The sequence below is a fragment of the Ictalurus furcatus genome, chromosome 8 (assembly GCF_023375685.1).
Source record: "Ictalurus furcatus strain D&B chromosome 8, Billie_1.0, whole genome shotgun sequence".
Lineage (NCBI taxonomy): Eukaryota > Metazoa > Chordata > Actinopteri > Siluriformes > Ictaluridae > Ictalurus > Ictalurus furcatus.
In genome coordinates, this window is record NC_071262.1 from 799,266 (window position 1) to 810,033 (window position 10,768).

The window sequence follows — 10,768 nt, forward strand, 5'->3', positions numbered from 1 at the left end:
TTTTTGCTGTCTGGTTTAGTAGGTGTGTCTGAGTCAGTGTCCTTGTATAGGGCAGGTTTTCTTTCCTGTGTGTGTGTTTGTGATTTAGTTACTGTGCCTGTGACTGATTCTGATGTTGATTACCCAGAGCGATGCTAACGTTAGCCATTTTCTTACACCGGTTTTGTCAGGTGTTGGCTTAGCGCTTAGCACTTGGTGCTAATTTGACAGGGCACTGTATGGAGACTCTGGGCTAACTCGTCTAGCTCTCCCTGAAAAAGGTGTAAACAGGAAGTTGATCCACATTTGCTCGGGTGCAGGAATGTGACTTCCCCTCAGAGCGTCATTTTCACTCAGATATTTCCGTGTTCGCTTTAATTTTAGCGACGGTTACTGATGATGACTGACTTTTTAAAAATAAAATTTGATGAAAATAAATGTCCTCAAGGTGAAGCTTTAAATGGCAGGGTGTATGGTGTGTTAAGTAAGTAAGTAAATAAATAAATACAAAATTTACAATGAATTAATTTATTATTTTATTCGATATTATTTTAGCTTAAAGTACCTCAGATTTTTTTTCCATTAAAGTAATAACAGATAACAAAAATAAATAAAATAAATGTGATGAAGGTGAGGACTTAAATGGCAGAATTGAAGAGAGTTGTTGTTGTTGTTGTTTATTTGTTTATTTCTGTTTATTTTTGTTGCTTTTTTTTCTTTCTGTCTCTGAACGCTGCTCTCATTTAGCAGAAGTGTTCATTTCCATGTATTGTACAGTGAAACCGGTTTTCTCACTTAAATACACGTGGTTTTTACACAATGTGTTACACTACTCCTACACGCACACACACACACACACACACACACACACGTCTTCAGGATCACAGGAGCATCGCTAAATGAAAGAGCAGTCACCTGGTGATTTACACTCTCTCGCTCTCTCCAGGTGTTCACAGCTGTGTGTGTGTGTGTGTGTGTGTGTGTGTGTGAAGCTGCTGTGACTGACAGCGAGTTTGTTGTGAGCAAAAGAGAGCGAGGTGTTGAAGGGTGTGGTGCCTCTGAATCACCTGGGCGTCCTGTGTGTGTGTGTGTGTGTGTGTGTGTGTGTGTGTGTGTGTTAGGCTTGAGAAGTCACCGCACCTCGAAACAAAAGCGCCCAGGCGGTGTTACGCAGCAGGCCGTGCATTCCTGCACCACCCGAGGCTGAACACCTTCACGCTGTCGGTGGAGAACGAGGCAGACGGAGAACCTCCGGACCTGAGGCGAGACGTGGAGGAGCTACGCCGCTACGCCCGCTCTCACCGCCACAACAAGGTGACGACCTGTTAACTACGTCAAGTCTGATGAAATAAAACGGTGATAAACGTGCGAGAGTGAGGCGCGTGGGAGTTCGTGATGGAGAGTCGAGAGGCAGCCGTGAGTCACTGCCTTGTTTCAGCAGGTTTCAGCGACTAAAAGTAGATACACTCTGTTTACGTGCGCGCGTGTGTGTGTGTGTGTGTGTGTGTGTGTGTGTGTGTGTGTGTGTGTGTGTGAGATTAACACTTTGTCAGGTTTAATATTTCTTTCTCTACATTTGCTGATTTCTCTCTCCCTCTCTTGCTATTCCTTTTCTTTACTTTCTAGTTGTAGCAAAAGTTTTGGCACCCAGAACTCCCACATCGCCAGCTGTACAGACTCTAATATAACTCTGAGGGCGGGGCTTGTTGCTGATTGGTTGAGAACGTTCTAGCGAATCAGTGTTGTCCATGACAAATGTTAACGCCTTTGTTTTTAAAAAGACTACAGGTGACTAGAAGTAGATATGGGCTGGTGTGTGTGTGTGTGTGTGTGTGTTAATGCTCTTTAATATTTCTTCCTTTATATTTCAATCTTTTTCTTTCTTTCTATTTCTTTACTTTCCTTTTTGGAGTGAAAGGTTTTTTTTTTTTTTTTTTTAAGATAATATGCGAGTTCATGTATATTATGTACACGCTATTCATCTTCATGTAGGTTTTTTCCGTCCGTTAATAACCTCCTCAGACCTCGTTAACTAACAGCCAATCAGACGGAGGCGTTTTTATGAGCAGGAGTATATTTTTTAAAGGTGCCGTGTTTTTCATATCTGCCTTATCACACTTTCTTTTTCAGACTTATTTTGTGAGGTTCTCGAATAGGATTTTTTTACAGTCGACGTCCTGCGTAGAAGCAAACAGTTTTAAAAAATGGCACGCTTTATTTAAACGTGTACAGTAACAGTGCAGTCATTTTTGGCTATATTTTTATGTACTGGATCCAGAGAGTATTTTTTTTTTTTATTGCTGAGTCTTTCACCCATTTTTTAAATTACGATTAGATTCCAGTTGAATTGTTTAGAATAACTCTGTAGTTTGCGTCGCTTTGTTCCTTCTCTCCGTTTCACGTCAACGAACCACCTTTGAGATCTTCCTTTCTGTCTAAATTCCTCCTTTTCTTCATCTTCATCTCCTCGTCTCTCTTTTTGCACTTGATTTCTCCCGACTGATTCCGCCTTTCCTGTTTATTTTTTCATTCTCATTTGTTCATCGACTGCTTCTTAACCAATTCTCCGTCCCCGTTTCTTCAGGGAGGATCTCTGAAGCAGCTCCAGTCCTTTCCGCTGATCCTGAGCCGGGATTTCGTCTGCGATTCGCCAACGGCCGTGGACGCTCCGTCTGAAAACCCCTCCCTCCAAAAACCGCCGGCGTGCGAGCTTCAGGAAGTCTACACCGAGAAAGAACAAAGCGAGAGCGCCAAGTGCGCGAATGGCAGCACCCAGTCAGAGGGGGATGATGCACCAGCGTCCAGCGGAGATTCGGGTTCTGGGAAACGGACTTCGAGATTAGAGGGTGAGGGAGTGCCTGGGGGCAAGCAGGAGGACTGTGCGGTTGTCAGCGGCGTTTCCTGTAGAGAGCAGCAGCAGCAGGAGGAAGTAGATAGCGAGCTGAGAGCAATCAGGGAGGCGCTTCGTACACAGAGGAGCCACGCTCTATCCGAGACAAATACGCACAACAAAATCCAATCTGGCAACACGCATACTGGGACGATGGGTCAGACCCAGGGACTCCTCCCTGAGCATGAAGAAAAGAACAAGGCGAGAGGGGACTTCCCAGAGGAAAGGGAAGGAGAGCGTAACTCCGGGCAGGAAACTTCTTTGTCGAGCGAGAACACACAGTCGCCCGATGGACAAACGAGCAGCAAAAATCTCTCCCGTTTTTACTTAAATTTAGACGTTGACGCCGCGGAAAAAGGGAAGGAGATCCCGATCCGGAGCCAGGAAACAGGAAGCAGCATCGAACGGATATACGAGTCCACCGGCTGCACAACACGGGAGCAAGACATCAGCGAAGATTTGCTTTCTCTAAGTTTCAGACCCAACATGGCTCCAGGGCCGGTCCACAACGTACGTCTCGAACCGCCTCCGCTGGTCGATGCGGCTGCAGGCCACCAAATCCACACTCCTCCAGAAACAGCGTCCGGTTGCTCAGAACAGGTGAGTTCAGATTCCGTAAAACAGCTGCCACCTCGTGATGCCACCGATCCCCCGGGAGAGCCTGACGGATTAGTGCTCGGCGTTTCCCTCACGACCGAGGAAAGTGGTGGAGTTGATCAGACTTTACCTCCTGAGACAGAGGAAAGTTCCTCGCCAGGATCGATGAGCGGTGTCCAACCCGTCATATCTCTAGAAATATCAGAAGAAACTTCTGAAGTATTTAACGAGTCCCATTGTGGAGGTGAGGAACCGCCTCAGGAGGGCACCAAACCACAATCTGACGCCAAAGACGCTCAGATCACGGATACCACGGACCCGAACCGAGATCCAGTAAGATCACAGAGTCCACCCCTGGTTTTGGACCGAATTTCACCACTTCCTCCAGGATTAACGGTGTCTGATTCGAACCCCGATGAAACAGGAAGTGGTTCAGAATCAAAGCTTGAAAGGGAACCACTAGCATTTCAAACACCTCCAGAGTCGCCCTGTGAGTTTTTTTCAGTAGATGGTTTCATCAGAACAAGCGATTCGCTTGAACCGCGTTCGGCTTCTCTGGAACTTGGCCGTCCTGCAGGTTCAAGCGAGATCGTGGAGGCGGGTGAGAAGGTGGAAACAGAGCTGCCCGAGATGTGTGAAAGTTCTAAAAAGTCACCTCTAACAATACTGTGTGGTTCTTTTTCCAAACTGACGATCAGGGGAAGTCCCCTTGATCCTCACCTTGATGACGCAACTTCACAGACCATCGAGAGAATAGCAACAAATGATTCAGAAACCTCCAAAATGTATCCTTCAGAGGTGGAGGAGACCAAGGAGGAGGTTATGAAGTTAGAACCAAATCTGGTTCAGCAGTGTGAGAGATCAGACGCACCACAGATAGTGAGTAACATGTCTGTAGCACCACCATGTGATTTTGTATCCAAGGAGAACCTTAGAGGAACAGCAGTGATTACACATGCTGTAGGTTCTGAAGCACAATATGACCAACCTTCAGAATCTAAAGATGTTCAGGAGGAGTGGATGAAGATCCCTACACAGCTTGGTGAGAACCCAGAAATTTTGTCACTTCCATGTAAAGCGTTATCTCTATCCACTGCTGTCTCTAAGAACATCACTGATCCTCATTCTGAGGTCATAACCTTTGAGGAGGGTATCAACAAAACATCTGAAGACCCGCAGACTGAGCTCACGACCTCTACAGAGACACTTGTGGAATCTCTTGGCCCACATCTTGAAGTGGGCCAAGAACATCTTGAGGCCATGAACGTTGAAGAGATCATTAGTAGAACATGTCTCGACCTCCATCATGATCTCATCACATGCTCAGAGGAGACGATTGCAGAAATATCTCTTGACCCTTTTCCTGAGGTTAAAATCTCTGAGGAAAGCGTTCAAGACCAACAACTTAAGGTCACGATCTCAGTGGAGAGCATTAGAGGAACATCCCTGAGCCCCAATCATGATTTCACATCCTCTGTGGAGAACATTGGAGAAGTATCTCTTGGTACACTTCTTGAGGTTACCAGTCCTGAAGAAAGCGTCCAAGTTCAACAGCTTGAGAAGAGCGGAAATGATTATGACCCCGAACATGAATTCGTGACCTTTGAAGAGAGCATTAGAGGAACTCTTGACTTCCATCATGATCTCATCACGCCTTCTGAGGAGACAATCAGAGAAATGTCTTTTGAAGTTCCTGAGGTTAACAGCTCTGAGGAGAATGTTCTAGACCAACAACCTGAGGTTACAACCTCTAAGAAGAGCAAAAATGGAACATCTCAAGATCCCAAACTTGAGGTCACAACCTCGGAGAATAGCATTCAAGGCCCACATCGTGAGGCGATGATTAAAGAAACAGTTTTTGACCAGCAACCGGAGATCACAGCTTTTGAGGAGAGCATCAGAGAAACACCGTATCACACCAAGCTTGAGGAGACAATCTGTGAGGAAAACCTCTGGACATCTCTGGAGCCTCCACCAGAGTTCATGAACTCGAAGATGGATACAAGTTTTCCTGAAGCTCCATTTCAGAGCGAGACTGCAATTCTGGACCCTCCCGTTTGTGGTAACGATTCAGATTTGGCTTTGGAGAACGTTTCTATCTCTGACCAGCCTCTGGATCTGAGCTCCGTTATGGGTCTGGATAGTGGTACCGGCTTGGGTATGGACGCTGTGGAAGTGGATAGTGGTTTGATCCAGGAGGTGCCACCTTTGGACAATGTTGGCGTTTGTAAAATTGGAAGTCTGGAAGAGGAGAAACGTCACGTGGTGGAAGAAGATGGAGAGGAACCAAAGGAGGAACGAGGAGCAGGTGAGAAGAGATTTAATATTAGTTCTCATGTAACAAGGTAGACATTTTATTCTGTTGTTTTATCCACCAGGTCTCGTTGGTGTCTCATGAATCATGAGGTCTATAGCGACGCCGTTCATCAGCCCGCGTTCGCACGTCTCTCTCCATAACGTTTCTTTTACCTCCATTCACGTTCTCCTCGAGCGCACTGCCGCCGCGTCTCACGATAGCTCATGAAACGCACCGGTGCGTCGTTTAGAACAAAGCTGTTTGTTTGGTGTGACTGGTGTGGACTGGACACGTGGACGGTGCGCTGTTATCACGCTCGTTCGGATGCAGCTCGTGAAGAATAGCGTTTATTTATTTCTTCGTTTCTTTCTATTTTCAGTGCAGCGAGTTCAGACCTCCCTCATTTCGTGGCTCCGGGAGAAGGTCGACGCCCGTTACGTCATAAGATGGAATTGTTTTAGGTTTATTGTTAGCAGTGATGTTCGGTAGATGGTAGAGATATCCGCGTGTGTGTTTAGGTGTGGGAATGTCACGATTAGACCGTGATTGAACAGGTATTTATTGTTGATTTAAAGTGAATGAATTACGCAGTAAGCTCGGCCGCGGTTCGATAACAGACATGTGACTGCAGCGAGACATAAAAACCTCCTGAAACTGAACTGAAGAGGAACCAGCGCACGGAAAAGAGGAAATCTGTCTCATCGTATAGTGATATAAATAAGTAATACACTGTGTGTGTGTGTGTGTGTGTGTGTGTGTGTGTGTGTGAGAGAGAGAGTGTGAGAGAGTGTGAGATGCAGCAGCAATTTCGCACTGATGGCAGTTTTTTTTGTTTATGGAACAACGTCATACTTTTTTTTATGATGTCTCGGTGAACGAACTGTTACCATAGTAACAGTAAGGTATGAGAGCGAGCGCGTTAATATAAACCTGCGCTACAGTCAGAGCCGCTGTTCTAGAGAACTAATCGCCACCTGACGACCAATCAGGAGCCAGAATTCTTCTGTAAAGCACACGCACTATTGAATAAATCGTCAGTGTGGTGAAGTTTTGTGTAATTTATGTAACGTTTACGTGTGGATACAACGATATGTGCAGAAGACAGACAAAACAACCTGGAAAATGGTTTGAAATGAGTTTTAAAGCGTCTTTAAGCCTGTACCACAACAGCGCTGTTGTATTCTCCATGCTGATTGGCTGAGAGACGTTCTGAGGGGTGGGATTATTTTGGAGTAGATGCACAGCTAAAGTAGTTCCGGTCAGGTCTTTACCGCATTACAGTGTTGCGTACCACTTTGTTTATTATTATTGTACTCTTAAGTGGTGCGCACACACAGTTAACACACACACGATAAACAGAATATTCATAAACTGCGTTTAATATCACGAGGTTTTTATTTTTCAGAGGATCCAAGCACAACCTTCAGTACCACATAGAGTTATTTTCCAGCGTATTTATTAATAATCGCAACAGAGATGTCCGTGTTCCTCTTTTAATCTCAACGTGTAGCCTCCAGTTTAGCCCTGTGTTCTAACCCTGCATCACACACTCTCGCGGCTTCGTGGAGCTGTCCGGAGTCTCGCTGGACGTCTCGCTGGACGTCTCGCTGGACGTCTCGCTGGACGTCTCGCTGTACCTCTCGCTGTACCACTCACTGGACCTCTCTCTGGACCTCTCTCTGGACCTCTCTCTGTATGTCTCGCTGGACGTCTCGCTGGACGTCTAGCTGTACCTCTCGCTGTACCTCTCGCTGTACCACTCACTGGACGTCTCTCTGGACGTCTCTCTGGACGTCTCGCTGGACGTCTCGCTGGACGTCTCGCTGGACGTCTCGCTGTTGTCTGTAAACCTGGACGATGAGATTAAAAAACAAGCTCATCAATTAAAAAATGAATAAATATATTTCATTTATAAATATATTCACACCAGGATCAGACTCGGGTAGGTAGGGGGCGGGGCCTAACGTTTTAAAGGCAGAGTTGTACGTTAGAAGTGATTTGCATTTGATTTGCATATTCTTTATTAAAAAAAAAAAAATAGAGGCTGATTTATTTTGTCGTAATTGTATGTGTGAAAGAGTTTGAGTTTAAAGAAGCGAACCTTGTGCTCTTGTGATTGCTCGTAGGTGACGATGGACGTCCTGAGACCGCGTTAACACACACGGATCAGCGCAGTGAGGTGAGTGTGTGTGTGTGTGTGTGTGTGTGTTCGGATTCAGTTTGATTCTCTCTCTCTCTCTCTCTCTCTCGGGGAAATGAGTCACCTGTTGCCTCTGTCTGCATTTACGTCTCTTGACATGTTTACCTTTTATCATATTCATGTCAGTAAGACATAATAAGACGTCGAAGTAAACGTGTGTGTGTGTGTGTGTGTGTGTGTCAGAAAGAAATAAAGACTGCCCCTTTTTTTTTCTTCTTCTTCTCTCCACGACCTTTGAGGAAACTTACAGACCTGTGACGTAGGTTCAGACCTGAACCCTTGACCTTTGACCCTGTCTGTGGCCAAAGTGATATGGGAACGCTCTTCTAGGAGTGTGAGAACGTAGCATTTTTTTACGTTCCACATGTGACCTGCTTTTTAAAATAAGACTTTTTAGGAGGCGGACTGTTTAGGTAGCGAAAAGAGGGAAGAATCCTTCCTTCCTTCGAAAAAGAGACACGGAGGCGTCGGTGGAAAGGTCTGGACCTAAACCAGGAAGTAGCCGATTGACCAACAGGAAGGAGGTCACTACTCCTAAGCACTCCATCGTGTGTCATGTCCCTGTGGGCTGCCGTATCGTTTCCGGGCTCTTCCTGCTGCTTTTCTCAAACGTCGCAGTTTCCACCGTCTCACTCGCCTCTCTGTGCGTCTTTCCGTCCTCTCGTATCTACGCCCCCTTTCAGATTGAGCGCATAAAAGCCCCGAGTGGAAACAAACACCTCGAGCACCTCAGTATCATGAGAACAGTTTCCCTTCTCATCTGAGATCAAGTGTGTAAGGAGAACGCAAACAGGGGGACGAGTTCAATCCAAAACGAGTACGCGAGTGTTTACCTGAGGAAAGTTCCTGGTATTCGGAGTCGGGTTAGAGAACCATCTGTTTACTGGAGCTTTAAAGAGCCCACAAATGGTTCTTCACAGCAGTGCCACAAGGAACCACTGCTAGAGAATCTTAAACTCTCTAAACAACAACAAAAAAACCCCTTTGTTATCGCTTTAAGGAACACAAGTAAGGTTCTTAAGAGTGACGCCTGCCGGAGAACCTTTTCCAGACCCAGAAAGAACCTTATCGGGTTCACTTGAACCTGTTAAGGGATGAAACCCTTAATTGAAGAACCAATACACCGCTCTGAAGAACCTATAATGAAACATAAAGAACTTCTTTAATCCCCAAATAACCGTAAAGCTCAACTCGGTGAAATGAAAAATAATTCCACGGAAGCTACCGTGCCGTGAAGAACCGCCGAAGAACCTTTTATTTTTAAGAGAAGCGTAGACGCGTCCGAGACGGAGCGTTTCACTGAGATACGGGCCGCCAAAATGGAACGTGATACGACATGGAGGAGATTTAAAAACCATAAAATAAAAGACTAAGATGATGAGATCTGGGCGAGAAGATGGCGAGTGTTGAGAGAGATCTAACCCGAGTCGAGGAGATCAGCGCGACGTGTATCTCTGTGTGAATATCCCGTTGTAGTGATCACGTTCATCACGGGTTTCGTTGAACGGCTGAAGGCCTCCACACGCGTTATTCAGCAGCACAGAGGATAGAACAGCACGTGATCCAGCGCATTTATTTACTCTCTTTTCGTTTTAAATATACATCTCGTGCTCCGACAGTTACTCAAGTGCAGCTTAATGAAGCCACGAGACACTAACTCGAGGTCATTCGAAATCTGTGGGGGGGGTGGGGGGGTGGATTTATCACGCGTTTAATTCCGTAGTTGTATTTGTCGGACTAATAAAATGAAGCCGATGTTTTTGTTCCGTCGACGCGCGTGCTGTAAAGATAACGCGCCCGCTCGGCCGGGTTCTTATCGAACTGCGTAGCTGAAGTTTTTGTTTCTGTTCGTAGCTTATCGCTCCTCTGGCGCTCAGACCGTCACTGCGTTAACGTCCCTCGCTTTTACATCGCCGCCGTTCATGAGAAATGACATTCTGGGCGTTTTATCTAAAGAGGCTCTGAAGATAACGCGGCCGAGGCCAAGTGTCCCCGTGTGCTGCACTTTCCTCTGCGGATCGGTCTCCGAGGCTGCATTTATAATTATAATCAAAAGTTAGAATAAGAATTACTTTTTAAAAAATATTTTCATATATCGGTTATTTATATGTAGTTCATTTTAAAGAAACTTTGACAGACAAGTTTAAGTTATAAATGTTATAATTAGTTATAACTGAATTGTAAGAGCTGATTCTGAAGTACAGCAGTGATAAATATAAATAAAAGCTGCTCCACCCAGTGGGCTTTCACATTTTTTATTCATTTATTTATTTTATTATTATTTAACAGTAAAAGAACACGTATGCATTATTATTGCTTACACTGAAGAACCCAACACGATCAGAACGAATCCCGGGCCACGGTTTTAATCAGAAGGTAATTTAATGCAACTTTAATGAAAGTAGTTTAGGTTTAAAAGGGGTTTTATTTGATGTAGTCTTTCTTAGTGAGACTCGCGTAATAAAACGTGTTTATTTACGAGAGAAGGACGGAGGAAGCGGCAGGACGGAGGAAGCGGCAGGACGGAGGAAGCGGCAGGACGGAGGGAGACTTGCTGTAGTAGTAGATGTTGAGAAGGTTCCGAGCTGAACGGAGAACTCTGCCGCCCTCTAGAGGTGTAGAGCGGTGCGATGAAACCATGAATTACTTCTTTGTTTGTTGTCACGCAAAAACTAACATATAAACAACGAACAGTAAATACCTGATTTAAGAGTTTTTGTAATTAAAAAAAAACTTTTATTAAAAGCATTATAAACGGATTAAAGTCCAAACAGCAAAATGAAAAATAATAAAACGACCAGGAACG

At 45.2% G+C, this 10,768-nt stretch overlaps 1 protein-coding gene across 1 annotated transcript in view; it reads left to right on the forward strand.

The window, feature by feature from the left end:
* akap13 (A-kinase anchoring protein 13) overlaps positions 1-10,768 on the forward strand; it is a 74,995-nt gene that overhangs the window by 26,893 nt on the left and 37,334 nt on the right. Inside the window, exons 6-8 of the mRNA XM_053630615.1 lie at positions 1,101-1,293; positions 2,564-5,774; positions 7,889-7,941. Of these exons, the coding sequence (XP_053486590.1) occupies positions 1,101-1,293; positions 2,564-5,774; positions 7,889-7,941 (3,457 nt within the window). The remainder of the gene's footprint in view (positions 1-1,100; positions 1,294-2,563; positions 5,775-7,888; positions 7,942-10,768) is intronic.